This window comes from Astyanax mexicanus, chromosome 1, assembly GCF_023375975.1.
Source record: "Astyanax mexicanus isolate ESR-SI-001 chromosome 1, AstMex3_surface, whole genome shotgun sequence".
Taxonomy (NCBI): domain Eukaryota; kingdom Metazoa; phylum Chordata; class Actinopteri; order Characiformes; family Acestrorhamphidae; genus Astyanax; species Astyanax mexicanus.
Window position 1 is genome coordinate 6,022,297 of NC_064408.1, and position 18,437 is coordinate 6,040,733.

Consider the following 18,437-nt stretch of genomic DNA (forward strand, 5'->3'; position numbering starts at 1 on the left):
AAATCTGTAACAATATGGATCCATGATTAATGTGTAACTACACAGTTATAACAGGCAAGCAGCATACATTCCATCAAATTATATTACATTACATTATATTACAATACATTCTGTTACATTGCAATACAGTACATAACATTAAATCACACTACATTACAGTACAATACAATACATTCCATTCTAACATTTTTTTTATTACATTACATTACATTGCATTACAATACATTTTGCTACATCACATTACAATACACTACATTCAATTACATTACATTATGAAATTATACAATACTGTATATTTCATTCTATTACATTCTATTCCTTTATATATCATTACATTTTAATAGAATACACTGCATTGAATTATATAACATTACAGTATAACAAATCACATTGCATTCTGTCACATTACAATATGTTACTTTACATTACATTATATTACAATACATTCTCTTAGATTACAACACACTACATTGCATTCTGTTACATTACAATACGTTAATTTACAATACATTAGTTAGTTAGTTAGAGGTGTTAGGAGAGTAAGTGCTCTTTGAAGAGCTCTATCTTCAGCAGTTTATTAAAGATAGTGAGAGATTCTCCTGATCTGGTAGTAGAAGGTAGTTAGTTAGAGGCGTTAGGAGAGTAAGTGCTCTTTGAAGAGCTCTGTCTTCAGGAGTTTATTAAAGATAGTGAGAGATTCTCCTGATCTGGTAGTAGAAGGTAGTTAGTTAGAGGCGTTAGGAGAGTAAGTGCTCTTTGAAGAGCTCTGTCTTCAGGAGTTTATTGAAGGTAGCGAGGGACGCTCCTGATCTGATAGCGGTAGGTAGTTTGATTAGCTTGATAAAACTTGAAGACTTGAAGATTCCTGAACATTTTCTGAAAGGTTATTCCAAAGTTCTCGCTCGTGAGAACTGTCTTGTCTTCTGCTGAATCCTTCTGAAATCTGGCAATACCTTGTGATCTAAGTACTCATAAGGTATCATATTAGGAAAAAAAAATATGAAGCTGAATAAAACATTGGTCTTATAGGTGAACGTGGGTTTTATAAAGAATATAAAGACATTTCTCTTTATATCTAGTTTAAAATTAAGGCATACAGGTTTTAAATTAAGAATCGAATAAATAACATTTGTGCACAGTAAGTTTGCAAAGCACTAAAAAAAAGAGTAATCTTTTGTATATAAAAATGAAGATGTATCCTCCTAACAGGCCTTGGCACGTATTCAGGCTAGAAGTGTAGTTGATACAAAATCCTTTTTCTCTACATAAAAACTAGACGAAACTGTTAGGAAATGAAGGGCTTGGAGAAATTAAATGATTTGATTTGTATTCACTAAAATATTCAATATCCAAGTTGAGAAATCAGCACAAGAATGTCAGTTTACCACAATAGCCTATGTATATGTCTATGAACACCTGGATATACAGTCTTTTGCAAATATTTTAATTGGCAAATTATTTAGAATTATAAAATGTGTATAATCTGTGCTTAAAACCAAGTTTTATGTAAAATTCAATTATTTTATTTTGCCAAAAAGTAATGGTTTGAAATGTGTACCAAGGTAATCCTTGGTAATCTATTTATTTGTCCATATTTCTTACTAGATAAGAATACTCTTATTACACTCATTGTTGGTAAATAGTAAAGAACACACAATGCCAATATTCAGATACTAAACATTTTATTGAAAATTAGACATTTCGGAATGTTGTGAAGCAATTGGTCACTTCTTAGTACCAGTCGCTCATGACGCGCCTCATACTCATGAACCTCATGTTGCCCCAGTTGCTGAAGTTCCTGTAGTGTCCGGGTCCGAAGTACCACATCCTGCCCATGTAGTTGGGATGCTCGTACATCATCCAGTGGCCGTCCATCACGTGGCAGGACTGGCATCCATGAGACCAGTTGTAACGGTTCATGAAGTTATCACAGTCGCCGGTCATCTCCATCATCTGACCCATGTAGTTATCCCTCTCGTACATCCTCATCCTGTAGGATCCATTGTACTGTTGGTGAAAATAAACAATAATAGATAAATAATCCATTTGGATTTCAGCGAATATCAATACATCATCGATATATGTGATTTTAACCTCTAATATCCATCAGTCTTACCCAGGGGATCATACGGCAAGACCTGACCCAGCTGCTGGATCCCCACATGCTCATGTAGTCAGAGTACTCTCCCCTCCTGAAGCAGTACTGGTGACCCATGTAGTTGGGCTGATCGTAGAACATCCAGCAGCCGCTCATCACCCTGAAGGAGTGGCAGCGGTTCATGTAGGAGGACATGTCGGCGCAGTCTCCACTGCACTCCCAGGAACGTCCCATGAAGTTCCTGTCCTCGTAGAACATAATCTACCAAAGATAAAGCAGTAGAACATCATTAATTACATTTGGAGAAACAGCAGAACCTCAAAAACAAGTTCTAAAGTTCTAAACTGTGTCCCATGTTGACGTGTCCTGCTTACCCTTCCGTTCATCTTGGCGGTTTTGGTTGTCTGAGCTGTTTCCAACTGGTGACTGACACACTCTGCCCGGTGCTTTTACCCTGGTATTTATACCTGGTCAAACTCAAAGGACAGTGTACCTCTTTTTGTCCAAAGCCCTGACCAGGCAGAGTGGTTAAAGGGTTGAGTAGTGGAGTGGTCAACAGTAGAGCTTTCATTCATCTCTCTCCCATGTGACTTTTACTCCCATTTACTTTAACTCTTTAAAAAGTGAACATTCACAGAGACTAACTAATGCTCATCATTTCCTTCAGAAATCGTGGTAACTTTTACATTACGTACGATTTTAGATTCAATCCAATGGCCCAAATGTACTATATTTCTCACTTATTTGCACTTAAGCTTTTACCAACTGGTAAACGTATAGTCACTCAGCGATCAGTATGATAATAAAACTCTTACAGAAACGGCAGAGCTGAATATGACTGATTTCCATGATACTGTTTATATATTGAGACTTATCTTAGGATAAGTAAATGGATTCCATACAAAAGTCTTCAGTCTAGAGATCAGTGAGTCACATGGATGAGAGATCAAAGCACTTCGCTACTCTGCCTGGTCAGGGCTTTGGACAATAAGGGGGACACTGTCCCTTGGTTTTGCCCAGGTATAAATACCAGGGTTAAAGCACCAGGCAGAGTGTGTCAGTCACCAGTTGGAAACAGCTCAGACAACCAAAACCGCCAAGATGAACGGAAGGGTAAGCAGGACACGTCAACATGGGACACAGTTTAGAACTTTAGAACTTGTCTTTGAGGTTCTGCTGTTTCTCCAAATGTAACTAATGATGTTCTACTGCTTTATCTTTGGTAGATTATGTTCTACGAGGACAGGAACTTCATGGGACGTTCCTGGGAGTGCAGTGGAGACTGCGCCGACATGTCCTCCTACATGAATCGCTGCCACTCCTTCAGGGTGATGAGCGGCTGCTGGATGTTCTACGACCAGCCCAACTACATGGGTCACCAGTACTGCTTCAGGAGGGGAGAGTACTCTGACTACATGAGCATGTGGGGATCCAGCAGCTGGGTCAGGTCTTGCCGTATGATCCCCTGGGTAAGACTGATGGATATTATAGGTTAAAATCACGTATATTGATGATGTATTGATGTTTGGTGGGATTCAAATGGATCATTTATCTATTATTGTTTATTTCCACCAACAGTACAATGGATCCTACAGGATGAGGATGTACGAGAGGGATAACTACATGGGCCAGATGATGGAGATGACCGGCGACTGTGACAACTTCATGAACCGCTACAACTGGTCTCATGGCTGCATGTCCTGCCATGTGATGGACGGACACTGGATGATGTACGAGCATCCCAACTACATGGGCAGGATGTGGTACTTCGGACCCGGACACTACAGGAACTTCAGCAACTGGGGCAACATGAGGTTCAATAGTATGAGGCGCGTCATGAGCGACTGGTACTAAGAAGTGACCAAGTGAATAAAACACTGTGTAACATAAATGTTTCAATAAAAGTTTAGTAATGTAAAATTGGCAAAGTGTGTTCTTTGACGTTCACTAACCCATAGTCCCTTTAATTCCTTCCATCATTAATATCTAAATATACTTTAAGATATTTATTTTATATTTAATTGAAGTTGTTATTGAAGCATTTACAGTGCCAAGAAGAAAAAAAAAATTGAACCCTTTGGAATTTTAACATTTTTTGCATAAATTTGTCATAAAATATATATTTTTTTATCTAAGTCAAGGGTATTAACAGATATAATGTGCCTAAACTAATAACACAAAAGAAAATCAGTTATGATCTTGCAGGTACTGTATTTATCGAACACACTCGGAGTGGTAGTTGAAAAAGTAATTGAACCCTTGGAATCAATACCTGTCTAGAATAACCTCAACAGGGCAGTTTCTTGTAGCTATGAAACGTTTCAGGAGAAATTTTAGCCCATTCTTCCTTGCAGAACTGTTTTAGCTCTTTCATATTCATTGGAAGTCTCATTTGTACATCATTCTTCAAGTCAATCTATAGCCTCTGAAATCTGCGATCTGACGTGGCCACTCATATAATGGAACTCTGGTGTTTTGGGTCATTGTCCTGTTGCATAACCCAACTTCTACAGATTTTCAGATGTGTTTTTAATACACTTGAAAGTTCATCTTCCTGTCAATGACTATACGTTTTCCAGGCCCTGATTAAGCAAAGCAGGCCAAAATCATGATGTTCCCTCCACCATACTTAAGGGTTTAGGCCTTGAATACCCAAACATACAAAAAATACTACAGGATAACATAGGAGTTACTGAACATCAGTTGAAAATCTGTGGACTTCGGGATATGCAACAGGACAATGATCCAAAATACAGAAAGAAGTCCACAAAAGAAAAGAAATAGAAAAAAGTGTATGCACATCAGTTGAAACGCTGTAGAAGTTGGGATATGCAACAGGACAATGACCCAAAACACTGGAGGTTTCAAGGATTACGCATTGCAGAATCTTTGGTTGTCCCTCTGGGTGGTTTGTTTACCTCATAGATGAATCTCCATTGTGCTCTTGGGGTAATACTGCCTAGGTGCCCACTTGGAAGAGGATCAGATCACTTTTATGGTACATTTATGCAGAAAGCCATGGTTTATTTTTTTTCTAAATATATGTATCATAAAATGTGATCTGATCCTCATTTCAAAGAGTTTAAATATTTTTTCTTGCCGCTGTACATTTCATATAATCATACTTTTAAGTAAAAAGAGAAATAAAAAAACATATCCTTTTTTTATGCATTGATCAAAACTTATAAAACATGAAAGCATAAATATATAAATAAATAACAAAATTATGTGCAAAAAAATATTTAAGATGTGTCCGACTGTCCACCTAAATTGCAGAAACCTTGAAAAATTGTAGTACCTTTTTTCCAACTTAATTTCTGCTTGAGTCAGTTCTGACATTGTCTGTCTGCCTGACATGGACTCTAATTCCCAAAGCAAAAACTCCACTTCCCAGAATTCACCTGCGCTCACATGCCAAATCATACTCTGGCTCACCTGATTACTAAGATTGATATCACCTGCCTTCGCTTGTATAAATACCCCCTGTTTTCTCCAGTTTAGTGTCCAGTATTGAATCTCTTGTTCACAGCTCTTCTACCCAAGCGTTTCTTTTGTGTTTTTTTCTTTGTTTACTGACCCATTTCTGTATTTTTGGCCACTCTTTTTGTTTAGCCCTTTGTTGTTGTGTTAACCTTTTAGTTGCTGACCTTATTTTGTATTTTTGATGACCATTCTGCTTTGCCCTTCTGCTTTATTGTTGTATGACTTTCTTTCCTTCTCACTCTGGTAAAGTATGTTGCTTGTCTGTGCTACTCTTTTGTTACTGACCTTGCCTGTCCCTGACCATTCTTTTAGATTTAGCCCTTTACTTAATAAACTGTGTGTTTTGTATTCGTGACAGCTTTGTAATACACATCCAACATTTGTGAGAGAAACATTGGGGCATTTGTAACTGCAAAGTTCAGCTAGAAAACGATTGTATCTATTGTAATGTAAAATGTATGTAATCAAAAAAGTGCTGATTATTTGTACACAACGCCATTTGAATATGGAATTCATGGTGTGGGGGAATTTCTCAGAGCACACTCTACAATTTATTTTAGTTTTTGAACATTTTATTGAAAAACATCTTTAAAATTTAAAATTGACCTAAGCAGTTGGTCACCTCTTAGTACCAGGAGTTCATGACACGCCTCATACTCATGAACCTCATGTTGCCCCAGTTGCTGAAGTTCCTGTAGTGTCCGGGTCCGAAGTGCCACATCCTGCCCATGTAGTTGGGCTGGTCGTAGAAGAGCCAGTGGCCGTCCATCACGTGGCAGGACTGGCAGCCCTGGGACCAGTTGCAGCGGTTCATGAAGTTGTCGCAGTCGTCGCTCATCTCCATCATCTGGCCCATGTAGTTATCCCTCTCATACATCCTCATCCTGTAGGAACCGTTGTACTGTTGGTGGAAAACAAACAAAAAATATTAATACAATAAGAATACTGTAGCTTTTTACATTTTACTACATTGTTTCCCATCATAATAAGATTAAATTGTTGTTAGATCAAATATATCTTAGATAACATCCATCAGTCTTACCCAGGGGATCATACGGCAAGACCTGACCGAGCTGCTGGATCCCCACATGCTCATGTAGTCAGAGTACTCTCCCTTCCTGAAGAAGTAATTGTGACCCATGTAGTTGCACTGATCGTAGAACATCCAGCAGCCGCTCATCACCCTGAAGGAGTGGCAGCGGTTCATGTAGGAGGACATGTCGGCGCAGTCTCCACTGCACTCCCAGGAACGTCCCATGAAGTTCCTGTCCTCGTAAAAGACGATCTGTCAAAGAAAAACCAAGATAAAACACAATTAGTTACATTTGGAGAACAGCAGAATCTCAAAAACACGTCAAAATGTGTCCCATGTTGACGTGTCCTGCTTACCTTGCCGTTCATTTTGGCGGGTTTGGTTGTCTGAGCTGTTTCCAACCGGTGACTGACACACTCTGCCTGGTGGTTTAACCCTGGTATTTATACCTGGGTAAAACTAAAGGATAGTGTACCTCCTATTGTCCAAAGCCCTGACCAAGCAGAGTGCTGGAATGGCCAACAGTGAAGAGAAGTGCTTTCATCTATCATACATGTGACTCAGTCTCTAGAAGACTTTTGAATTGAACCCATTTACTAAGTGTATTTTTAACCTGATTGCAGGCTAACGGTGCAGACCAGTAGTCAAACACTATAATTTCTGCTTTAATACTCGGTTGGATGATTAAGTTTTTTTTTTTTTTTTTTTTTCATTTGAAGAAGAAATTCTAAAATGAGCCCAAAACATCACAGCAAACTGTGTTAATCACAGTCTTGTTCATTTTATATATACAACTATGTAGATTACTTTGCTGGCAAAAACCTGTTCAAAAGTTTAGCTTTACAGACAATGAAATGTACCTTTATTTAATGTAGACGAACAGATATAAATAATCAGATTCAATTGCTGATAAAAGGTATAAAAGCTCCAAAGATTGAAATGTAACGTTTTGCATGCCAGCCATATATAGGTATACATTATAAATAGATTTATATTTAGGTTTTTAATTGTACTGTAATTCCAAAGCCTACAGATTTCAGGCCAAAATCTAAAAGTGTCTCCTAAAAAAATAATCAAGTAATTTGAGTAATTTAACCTGGATAATTTACAGATTAGTCATAAACAGTAGGTGATTAAATATCTACTACTTTTTAAAAGCACTACACAAAGCTTACACTAGATTCATCTAGTATTGTTTGTTGTGTTGGTTGTAGAAAGTATTACTACAGCTTTTCACAATGTTTTAAAAAAAGAAACATTATGGAAATTCCATGTTCTGTTTGGTTGTTTCTTTAGCTTGTAATGCTTTTGTATGATTTCTATTAAAAGGTTATTAAAAAATAAGTAAAATTATTTTTAAATCACATTTATATTTTCCTATGATGCTTTAAGTAAGATTTCTGTTATTTATTGTGGTGTAATATCCAATGGTGTGACACACAAAAAAAATAATACTTAGTTTTGATGAGTGTTGCTTTGAGGGAAATGTGATGCATTTGTTGTACACATTGTTGCTGTCCAATCAAAAACAAGTATCTACATTTGAGTAAACGTCTATGTAATTTGACCACACAAAATGTCTCTTGCACTGTGTCAGACATTGTGTTGGGTAATGAACCAATATAAGGTCTATAAAGTGACCTGAAATAAACTCTTTTTTTTTGCATTGACCTCCACTGAAATGTAAAGAAGTTTTTATCTTTTTACTGTAAATTTGTTGTTTTGGAAATACCTGTTTTCCATTTGATAGTGATGATTTACATAATAGATATAGATATGAAACGCAGGCCTTTTGAAGTTAGAAGCTTTGTTACTTAATATTCTTGTTTTTTTTTTATCAAAAAGTAAATTTAAATTAAATACAATGCTCTAAAAAAATAAGGGAACATTAAACCACACATCAGACCATGATGAATAAAAGGCAATTTACATTTTTATTGATATAAATTTGTTTACGTAGATGAGAATAAAGAGACATAACAACAGTCAATGAAAATAAAAGAATATCTTATATTATTATATACTATATACAAAATAAAATACAAAGTAGCAACATTCCGTAGATCATTAAGAGAGTTTTAATGAAGAATAAAACTGAATTCAGTTTTTTTTCACTTTATTTGAAGTGTCCATCTTAATATCTGTAGATGTTTACCTCTGAATTACTGGTCGTGTAACGGTTCTAATACACACTATTTAATACAGACCAACTTCCCCAACAAGCTACAAACCAGCTACTGAAACTGAAGATTTATCTGCATTATAGATGGGATTCAGGGACCATGTTCAGCCACTACACTGATTATTATGGTTATTAATGTGTTATTGATACTCGGTTAAGAGTTTATTAAACATTTGCAAAAGACCAGTTTAAATTAAATGTTACAAAACATGATTCCACTCAGATTTCAGATTAATCAACAGCGTTTAAGTTACATTTTCTAGTACAGTTTTATGAAGCTACAGGACAAAAAGGTAGATCAAGTTCAAAGAAGGTTTATAGAAGGTAGGAAACCCAATGGAAACCAAAATCACTGACCCATGGAGGGCTGCCTTTAAAGTCAAACCAAAAATCTAATGACACTTTGAAATCATAGGTTTATCCAATTTCTGTGAATTCTATCATGGCAATTCATGATGTTACTCAGTTTTAGGTAAAGTATGGCCGTCATGTGTTTGTATGCACTCACAGCAATGTGAATCTCTATTGAAACATAGTCAAGTTTCATGAACTGGGTTTTAAGTACAGCGCCCACTAGAGGACATTTGGCTCTCATGGCACCCTAAAGGACTTTGACAAGAATTAGCCTACTGTAGTCAATTTTGTATGGCTCTGGAAGGGTTCCTACTGTTCCTCTTTCAACAATGTAGTAGATACCAGATTTTCTGATTGGTTGTTTTACACTGAACAGGGCCCAATAGGTGACGTTGGACTCTAATGACACCCTAAATAAGTCTGTTTCTGAGAGTTTCTTTAGATACATGTCCACTGATAGCCCACTGGAGGTCACTTTGTAAGGTTCTGTTCCTCCTGTTACTCCTCAAAGAAATGCCCTGCTATGGCCCTGCCTGCTCTTTCCGTATAATGACATGTGTCTTGCTATCTTCTTCATGCTCTTGAAACTGTCCTGGGAGACATAGCAAACTGATTGCAGTATCTATAGTGCATATACTGTAGAAGTTCCATCCTGAAGGGATCCCCCAAGGGATACAGGGATACCAACTGATGCTACTATAGGAGTGGGTATTTTTTATTCTTTGTAACTGGGCAGACTGATATTCCTGAGGTTTAACTGAATTTGGGCTAAACCGTATGCATTAAGTATTAGTTAATGTCAAGAAAACACACTTAAACCATGGCAAAATTCAGTTACAGAAACTTTTTATTGAAAAAGAAAATGTATGTTGGTTTAAGCAAAGGTTCATTTTTAGTACCAGTTGCTCATGACGCGCCTCATACTCATGAACCTATTGTTGCCATAGTTGCTGAAGTTCCTGTAGTGTCCGGGTCCGAAGTACCACATCCTGCCCATGTAGTTGGGCTGGTCGTAGAAGAGCCAGTGGCCGTCCATCACGTGGCAGGAACGGCAGCCATGAGACCAGTTGTAGCGGTTCATGAAGTTGTCACAGTCGTCAGTCATCTCCATCATCTGGCCCATGTAGTTATCCCTCTCGTACATCCTCATCCTGTAGGAACCGTTGTACTGTTGGTGGAAATAAACAATAATGGATAAATAATCCACTCTAATTCCACAGAACATCAATAAATCATGTGTATACATGATTTTAACCTCTAATATCCATCAGTCTTACCCAGGGGATCATACGGCAAGACCTGACCCAGTTGCTGGATCCCCACATGCTCATGTAGTCAGAGTACTCTCCCCTCCTGAAGCAGTACTGGTGACCCATGTAGTTGGGCTGATCGTAGAACATCCAACAGCCGCTCATCACCCTGAAGGAGTGGCAGCGGTTCATGTAGGAGGACATGTCGGCGCAGTCTCCACTGCACTCCCAGGAACGTCCCATGAAGTTCCTGTCCTCGTAGAACATAATCTACCAAAGATAAAGCAGTAGAACTTCATTAGTCACATTTGGAGAAACAGCAGAACCTCAAAAACAAGTTCTAAAGTTCTAAACTGTGTCCCATGTTGACGTGTCCTGCTTACCCTTCCGTTCATCTTGGCGGTTTTGGTTGTCTGAGCTGTTTCCAACTGGTGACTGACACACTCTGCCTGGTGCTTTAACCCTGGTATTTATACCTGGGCAAAACTAAAGGTTAGTGTACAATCTATTGTCCAAAGCCCTGACCAAGCAGAGTGGTGGACTGGTCAAAAGAGAGGCTTTCATCTCTTTTCCATGTGACTCAATAGCCTCTAGAAGTCTTTTGAATGGGACAGTAGCAGTTACAAAGCTTTTACATTTTTAACATAATTTTCATTGGTTCTTTATATTTGGTCATTTGGAGATATACAGTAAATAAGCCATTGATTGGCCATTCTGCTTGGTCAGGGCTTTGAACAATAAGATCTGTCTATTTTTTTTACTTTACCCAGGTATAAATACCAGGGTTAAAGCACCAGGCAGAGTGTGTCACTCACCAGTTGGAAACAGCTCAGACAACCAAAACCGCCAATATGAACGGCAAGGTAAACAGGACACATCAACATGGGACACAGTTTAGAACTTTACAACTTGTTTTTGAGATTCTGCTGTTCTCCCAATGTAATTATATGTGTAATTATCGTTTATCTTTGATAGATCGTCTTTTACGAGGACAGGAACTTCATGGGACGTTCCTGGGAGTGCAACGGAGACTGCTCCGACATGTCCTCCTACATGAGCCGCTGCCACTCCTTCAGGGTGATGAGCGGCTGCTGGATGTTCTATGATAAGTCCAACTACATGGGTCACCATTACTTCTTCAGGAGGGGCGAGTACTCTGACTACATGAGCATGTGGGGATCCAGCAGCTGGGTCAGGTCTTGCCGTATGATCCCCTGGGTAAGATTTCAAGATATTAGAGATCTTTAACCTAAGAAAGATTCAATCTGATCATGCAACCATTAGTTGCATTATTGTTTGAAATTCCTTAAGCAATGGTAGAGTACTTTGGACTTTAATGAACAAATCAGCCTGCAATGTATGTAATTAAAAAATAGGCTTTGGATTTTCTTTTCACCAAATGCATAGTCCATACATACTCTAACCTCATTGTAATCAACTACACATTTTTTGCTATCCTCCAACAGTACAACGGTTCCTACAGAATGAGGGTCTATGAGAGGGATAACTACATGGGCCAGATGATGGAGATGACCAGCGATTGCGACAACTTCATGACCCGCTACAACTGGTCCCATGGCTGCCAGTCCTGCCACGTGATGGATGGCCACTGGCTCATGTATGAGCATCCCAACTACATGGGCAGAATGTGGCACTTTGGACCCGGACACTACAGGAGCTTCAGGGACTGGGGCAACATGAGGTTCATGAGCATGAGGCGTGTCATGAGCGACTGGTACTAAGAAGTGTAGCTCTAAAATTAACATAGACACAAAATGTTCAATAAAATGTTCAGTATGTGAAAATGTGCTTAGTGTGTTTTCTTGGCATTCATCAAGACTGAGGGTTTCTTTACCTATTCGAAATGGGGCAAGTAATCAGCTAACTTATTCATCGACTTGTTTTAGAATGGCATTATCAATCTAAACCTTTTTAACATGTTTAGGAAAAAAAATTCCATTACAAAACCTTTTTTTTTCTTAAAAAATACAGTATATAAAAAAATCAATTTATTTTTTAATTGGTCGTAAAATAACAGGGAAATGTTGAACATGCTTTACCCAACTTTGGACACTTTAGAACCCTGAGAACATAAACCATAATATAGTTGGTATTCTGGCTCTTTGAGACAGTGTAAATTGCCAAATAATATTTCATGGAAATCTTTCTGATGTCTGATCGAGACCTGTAGTATTTCACAAGGATTTTTCTTCTTTTGATGTAGAATGGATATGTCTGAAGTTAGGTCAGGTTTATGTCAACATTTCTCTGGCCAATCACAATGCATGATTTCTCTGTTTCCGTCCGTAGCACAACAGAGTTTAGTGGCTGGTTTAAGCAACCTAAAAGTTCCTTGGTTCACCTATTTCCTGCCCTTTCACAGCAAAGAATGCAGTCGTCCCACCACTATATGCTACACATAATGCTACAATTGGACATTTGGTGAAGCGATTAGCATATTTTAATTAGTGAACCTATGGCACAAATATGATGAAACTCCTTGAATACAAGAAAAAAGAACTGCATAAACGCTCTGCGAACAGCGTGGGCGTGGTCTTAATATTTGGATCAATGTGCATGATTGAAAGCTCTATCACTGGAGAACCAGAAAATGGTTAGGTGACAGTGGCACAGCAAATAGCCAATGAATAGAGAATCTGAGTTATTTGGCTTTTTACTCTAAAATGTGGGTTATTCGAATAAGGTTAGGTTTTATTGAGGTTCTTATATCTGAAATGGAGTTGCAGTTCAAATATATTGTAGACACAAGTTTGTGCTGCGACTGTGCAGGCAGTAGATGTTCCATCATTCCTTCCAACCGGCAATCATGGCCCCTATGCGGCATTCAGAGTTGGGATGGCTGTGCACAATGCCAAAGGGTAGGATAGGTACATGTAGTGGGTGGCAGATCTTTGCACCTTCAGTGCTGTGTTATTGCAGCATCTAGACACTAATCTTCACTATTCACTGGGAAGGAAACAGGCTATGGATGGAAAGAAAAAAATCACTGTTGGTCAGCTGCTCCTCAGTCATACTAGAGGAGATTCTGATTGGCCAGGAGCATCCAGACACTAAACTTCACTATTCAGTGAAAAGCATACAGGCTATGGATGGAAACGAGCACCCAGACACTAATCTTCACTATGCACTAGAAAGGATACAGGCTATTGATGGAAAGCAGCATCCAAACAATACACTTCACTATTTAATGGAAAGGATACAGGCTATGGATGGAAAGCAGCATTCAAACCGTAAACTTAACTATTTAGTGGAAAGGATACATGCTATGTCTGGAAAGCAGCATCCAGACCCTAAATTTCACTATTCAGTGCAAAGGATACAGGCTATTGATAGAAAGCCAGAAGTCGCTGTTGGTCAGCGGCTCCCCGAGTCATACTAGAGGAGATTCTAATTGGCCAGAGGTATGATGAAGTGAACCTGTCCTGCTTTCCTCTTGTAAGTCTGTAATTCTTAAGACTGTACTGGGAGACAAATCAAAGCTTCTAGAGATGAGGGACTACCTGTGCAACCTGAAAGGACTGCAGGTATATCAACTCATGCTACAAGGACACTAGTAAAACACATATACAACTTAAAAAGGATCAATAAGTATGCAGTATTTGCATTTAGCACCACCTGCAAAACCATACCCATTATTACAGGTTGCCTTGCCATTGCCTGTCAGGTGCACCAAAGCAGGTGAACTTGATTCTCAATCCCTTTTGCTTCCTTAGTGAGCAGACTGATATTCATGGCTAAATGTTCCATTAATTTTAATTTTACTAGTTAATAATGTGTGTTTACAGTAATCCATCTAATAGATGGCAATGAAACAAGTTCTACCAATATTCAACTACAGATCATTTTATTGAACAAAAAATATACATCTGTTTGAACTCTTGGTCACTTCTTAGTACCAGTCGCTCATGATGCGCCTCATGCTCATGAACCTCATGTTGCCCCAGTTGCTGAAGTTCCTGTAGTGTCCGGGTCCGAAGTACCACATCCTGCCCATGTAGTTGGGCTGGTCGTAGAAGAGCCAGTGGCCGTCCATCACATGGCAGGAGTGCCAGCCATGGGACCAGTTGTAGCGGTTCATGAAGTTGTCGCAGTCGTCAGTCATCTCCATCATCTGGCCCATGTAGTTATCCCTCTCGTAGACCCTCATTCTGTACTGTCCGTTGTACTGTTGGAGGCAAAGAAGAATGATATTAGAATGAATTCACTGAATTGTTTGCAATCATAATGCTGTTTCGCATTCCAATATTTCGAATTCTTACCCAGGGGACCATACGGCAAGACCTGACCCAGTTGCTGGATCCCCACATGCTCATGTAGTCAGAGTACTCTCCCCTCCTGAAGCAGTACTGGTGACCCATATAGTTGGGCTGGTCGTAGAACATCCAGCAGCCGCTCATCACCCTGAAGGAGTGGCAGCGGTTCATGTAGGAGGACATGTCGGCGCAGTCACTGCTGCACTCCCAGGAACGTCCCATGAAGTTCCTGTCCTCGTAGAACATAATCTACCAAAGATAAAGCAGTAGAACATCATTAGTTACATTTGGAGAAACAGCAGAACCTCAAAAACAAGTTCTAAAGTTCTAAACTGTGTCCCATGTTGACGTGTCCTGCTTACCCTTCCGTTCATCTTGGCGGTTTTGGTTGTCTGAGCTGTTTCCAACTGGTGACTGCACACTCTGCCTGGTGGTTTAACCCTGGTATTTATACCTGGCTGAAGTCAAAGGATGGTGCACCTCTTATTGTCCAAAGCCCTGACCAAGCAGAGTGGCTGAGTGTTCAACGTAGAAGCTTTCTTCTCTTTTCCATGTAACTCAATAGTCTCTAGAAGAATTGTGAATGGGGCTTTAGCACTTACAAAAAGATTTTCTCATAATTGTCATAGGTTTTTCATCTTGTTCCTTCGGGTATTCATATACCCCTTTTCTTGGCTTTCAATCTTCTGAGACTATGTTCCATTGAAATAGATAAAAATACTCTTTTGTCTCCAGTAAATCTTTCATTTCTTACCTTTTTTAAAATTCATCTGCATGCATGAAAAACAGATGAAAGCACCACTTATCCATTCAGAGCTCCACCGCTCTGCATGCTCAGGGCTTTGGACAATAAGAGGTGCTCTGTCTTTTGACTTTGCCTAGGTATAAATACCAGGGTTAAAGCACCAGGCAGAGTGTGTCAGTCACCAGTTGGAAACAGCTCAGACAACCAAAACCGACAAGATGAATGGAAAGGTAAGCAGGACACGTCAACATGGGACACATTTAAAAACTTTAGAACTCGTTTTAGAGATTCTGCTGATTTCCAAATATAATTATACATGTGATTATGGTTTATCTTTGCTAGATCGTCTTTTACGAGGACAGGAACTTCATGGGACGTTCCTGGGAGTGCAATGGAGACTGCTCCGACATGTCCTCCTACATGGGTCGCTGCCACTCCTTCAGGGTGATGAGCGGCTGCTGGATGTTCTACGATCAGTGCAACTACATGGGTCACCAGTACTGCTTCAGGAGGGGAGAATATGGTGATTACATGAACATGTGGGGATGTAACAACTGGGTCAGGTCTTGTCGCATGATCCCCTGGGTAAGATTTCACTATGTTGGAGATCTCTAACCTAACAACATTTTTTTTCTGATCATGATGCAAAACTTTTCGGTGAATTATGAAAGCTGGAATTTTCATAACTTTTCAGTTCAGAGTAAAATTCTTTAGGAAATGGTATACTACATGGTTAAATCTAGCCCCCTCTAAAGATATTTAACAAGACTACATCACCAGAGAGAAGGTGAATGGTTAGTAGTTTTATTTGAGAACAGACAGAGGTGGTACGCCATGAAACTAAAGCCTTGCTATAGAAAAGGAGGCAGTGCATGCGATGGAAGAGTGTTTAGAGGAGTGGAATAACCTGGTAAGAGTTATGGGCATTGGATGCGATTTTTGTGTCAAGTTTCTCCTGTAAAACTTCCTGCTTCCAATGCTGACAAAACTTGGGCAGTGGCTGCTGGGAATGGGACATTGAAACACATTCTGTCAGGATGTAATGTGAGCTTGTCACAAAGTCGCTATACGTTGATCAGTCTTTAGCAAGTGCCCTTAAAAAAAAAAAAAGAGGTACATATTGGTTAATAATATGCTCGTTGTTGGTGGAAGGAGGTCAATTATGGTTGTTTGTGAGGTGCAGTGTGATGTTGAACAAGCAAAGACATCAAATCTCTGTAAATGAGCTGATGTCCGAGACTGTTAAAAGGTGAGAAACTACTGGTTCTACATGACTCTGAGGCCAAATATTGTATTTTACTCAAGAGAGCAAGCGGATAGTTTCTTTTTTATGAAGCTAACAGTGCTAACAGAGCTTACAAAAGATAATGCTGATGGAATCTGGGTTCAGAGGACGGGTGTTGAGGGCAGTAATGAAGAAACTGTCAGAAGTAGATAAAGGGTCTAGTCACTAGCAGTGTATAAAAAGGAATGATGTTAGTTGGGGAAGGCCACAGTGTTTTTGAGAGTGTAGACATCGGCAGTTTGGTGAGTGTGATGTTGGAATAGTGTTATCCAGGTTGTGGGCACAATTTTGCAATGTCCTATATAGCGAGCTTGTAGAGTTAACATGTTAAAGCAGTTACATAATTCAAGAAACACAAAATTGTTTTTCCCCAACAGTACAGCGGATCCTACAGGATGAGGATGTACGAGAGGGATAACTACATGGGCCAGATGATGGAGATGACCGGTGACTGTGACAACTTCATGAACCGCTACAACTGGTCCCATGGCTGCATGTCCTGCCACGTGATGGATGGCCACTGGATGATGTACGAGCATCCCAACTACATGGGCAGGATGTGGTACTTCGGACCCGGACACTACAGGAACTTCAGCAACTGGGGCAACATGAGGTTCATGAGTATGAGGCGCGTCATGAGCGACTGGTACTAAGTAATAACGTGCTGGAATCCATGTCAAATACATAATTTTCAATAAAATGTTCAATAAGTGAAAATTTGCAGAGTGTTGCCTTTGAAATGCTTTAGTAATAAGTGTTCTTTCTTATTTTGGGATACACCAAATAAAAAAAATGGAGGAGTGGCTGCCCTACATGGCCCATCATTCCTTCTGTTTGGCACCCATCTTTTATTGGCATTTAGTGGTGGGGTGGCTGAGAGCTGTGCCGAAAGAGTGGGATATGTGGGCTGTGCATTGTGATTAGTTGGAGGTACTATACTGATATAAACCCAACAAATCATTCCTCAATGAGTGAAGAGCAATATCGGTAAAATACAAGATATTTATTAGATTTTGGGATGCTAAAAAATTTACTTTAAAATATAAAGTATCTCCCAAATGTGAACTTATCCCTCAGATTTCTGCAAATATTTCATTATATACTTTCAAGGAGGAAAATTATAGGAATTATATGAACTTGCATATAGCTTTTAGTAGCCAACTTGTAAAACAGTACTGATTTGACAGCCATTAATGTCTAAAAAGCTATGAACACAAGTAAGTACACCTCACAGTGAACATATTCAAATTGTGCCCATTATCAAATGTCACATTTTTTTACCACCATTTGTTGTTGCACATTAATCTCATAAGCTACACAAATCTTCTTCCACTTCTCCATGATGACATTACAGAGCTGGTGGATGGTAGACACCTTGGCTCCTCTACTTCCCAATTGAGGATGCCCCACAGGTTCTCAATTGGGTTTAGATCGGGAGACTTACTTGGTCAGTCCATCACCTTTATCTTGTTACCATGTTGAAAAACTGCAATTTACCCCAGTATCTAAAAAAGAGGGATCAAGCTCTTCTTTAGAATGTCACATCACATAGAATTTATGCTTCCTTCAATTAACTCCACTCCCTCAGCCCCAGACCATGATGCTACCATCACCATGTCTGACTGTAGGCAAGAGACAAATGTCTTGGTACTCCTCACCAGGGCCCTACCACAAATGTTGGACACCATCTGAGCCTCAGCTTCAGTAGAGACAGCAGCCATTTGATACAGTAT

The 18,437-nt window shown here is 39.2% G+C and overlaps 6 protein-coding genes across 11 annotated transcripts in view; 4 read left to right on the forward strand and 2 right to left on the reverse strand.

The window, feature by feature from the left end:
• LOC103040661 (astrotactin-2) overlaps nt 1–18,437 on the forward strand; it is a 1,082,674-nt gene that overhangs the window by 144,676 nt on the left and 919,561 nt on the right. The window lies entirely within an intron of this gene.
• LOC103035341 (gamma-crystallin M2-like) lies at nt 1,666–15,092 on the reverse strand. 6 transcript variants are annotated; one of them, XM_049465971.1, is made up of 4 exons: nt 15,037–15,089; nt 14,681–14,923; nt 14,351–14,586; nt 1,666–1,771 (listed from the first exon to the last, which is right to left on the reverse strand). In XM_049465971.1, the coding sequence occupies exons 1-4, from the start codon at nt 15,046–15,048 to the stop codon at nt 1,732–1,734; spliced, it is 531 nt and encodes a 176-aa protein (XP_049321928.1). In that variant the 5' UTR covers nt 15,049–15,089; the 3' UTR covers nt 1,666–1,731. The 6 variants fall into 6 exon arrangements, with proteins under 6 accessions (XP_049321928.1, XP_049321936.1, XP_049321921.1 ...); XM_049465964.1 differs by lacking the exon at nt 1,666–1,771 and adding an exon at nt 6,132–6,246; XM_049465959.1 differs by lacking the exons at nt 1,666–1,771; nt 14,351–14,586; nt 14,681–14,923 and adding exons at nt 6,132–6,482; nt 6,624–6,866 and having other exon boundaries at nt 15,037–15,092.
• LOC111191325 (gamma-crystallin M2-like) lies at nt 3,122–4,018 on the forward strand. Its single transcript, XM_022665934.2, has 3 exons — nt 3,122–3,211; nt 3,325–3,567; nt 3,677–4,018. The coding sequence occupies exons 1-3, from the start codon at nt 3,200–3,202 to the stop codon at nt 3,950–3,952; spliced, it is 531 nt and encodes a 176-aa protein (XP_022521655.2). The 5' UTR covers nt 3,122–3,199; the 3' UTR covers nt 3,953–4,018.
• Nucleotides 9,980–10,837, reverse strand: LOC125782313 (gamma-crystallin M2-like). The gene is made up of 3 exons (XM_049465993.1): nt 10,784–10,837; nt 10,428–10,670; nt 9,980–10,318 (listed from the first exon to the last, which is right to left on the reverse strand). Exons 1-3 carry the CDS (start codon nt 10,793–10,795, stop codon nt 10,043–10,045), a joined length of 531 nt encoding a protein of 176 aa, XP_049321950.1. The 5' UTR covers nt 10,796–10,837; the 3' UTR covers nt 9,980–10,042.
• Nucleotides 11,166–12,207, forward strand: LOC103035960 (gamma-crystallin M2). The gene is made up of 3 exons (XM_007252099.4): nt 11,166–11,263; nt 11,376–11,618; nt 11,867–12,207. The coding sequence occupies exons 1-3, from the start codon at nt 11,252–11,254 to the stop codon at nt 12,140–12,142; spliced, it is 531 nt and encodes a 176-aa protein (XP_007252161.2). The 5' UTR covers nt 11,166–11,251; the 3' UTR covers nt 12,143–12,207.
• On the forward strand, nt 15,573–17,421 carry LOC111189809 (gamma-crystallin M2-like). Its single transcript, XM_049466027.1, has 3 exons — nt 15,573–15,649; nt 15,762–16,004; nt 17,082–17,421. The coding sequence occupies exons 1-3, from the start codon at nt 15,638–15,640 to the stop codon at nt 17,355–17,357; spliced, it is 531 nt and encodes a 176-aa protein (XP_049321984.1). The 5' UTR covers nt 15,573–15,637; the 3' UTR covers nt 17,358–17,421.

Excerpts from the sequence above, each read along its gene's own strand:
- LOC111191325 (XM_022665934.2), top strand. Across the intron at positions 3,568-3,676 it reads CTTGCCGTATGATCCCCTGG|TACAATGGATCCTACAGGAT; the intron begins GTAAGACTGATG and ends TTCCACCAACAG.
- LOC125782313 (XM_049465993.1), bottom strand. Across the intron at positions 10,319-10,427 it reads CTTGCCGTATGATCCCCTGG|TACAACGGTTCCTACAGGAT; the intron begins GTAAGACTGATG and ends TTCCACCAACAG.
- LOC103035960 (XM_007252099.4), top strand. Across the intron at positions 11,619-11,866 it reads CTTGCCGTATGATCCCCTGG|TACAACGGTTCCTACAGAAT; the intron begins GTAAGATTTCAA and ends ATCCTCCAACAG.
- LOC103035341 (XM_049465971.1), bottom strand. Across the intron at positions 14,587-14,680 it reads CTTGCCGTATGGTCCCCTGG|TACAACGGACAGTACAGAAT; the intron begins GTAAGAATTCGA and ends TGCCTCCAACAG. Across the intron at positions 1,772-14,350 it reads AGCAACTGGGGCAACATGAG|GTTCATGAGTATGAGGCGCG; the intron begins GTTCATGAGCAT and ends GGGCAACATGAG.
- LOC111189809 (XM_049466027.1), top strand. Across the intron at positions 16,005-17,081 it reads CTTGTCGCATGATCCCCTGG|TACAGCGGATCCTACAGGAT; the intron begins GTAAGATTTCAC and ends TTTCCCCAACAG.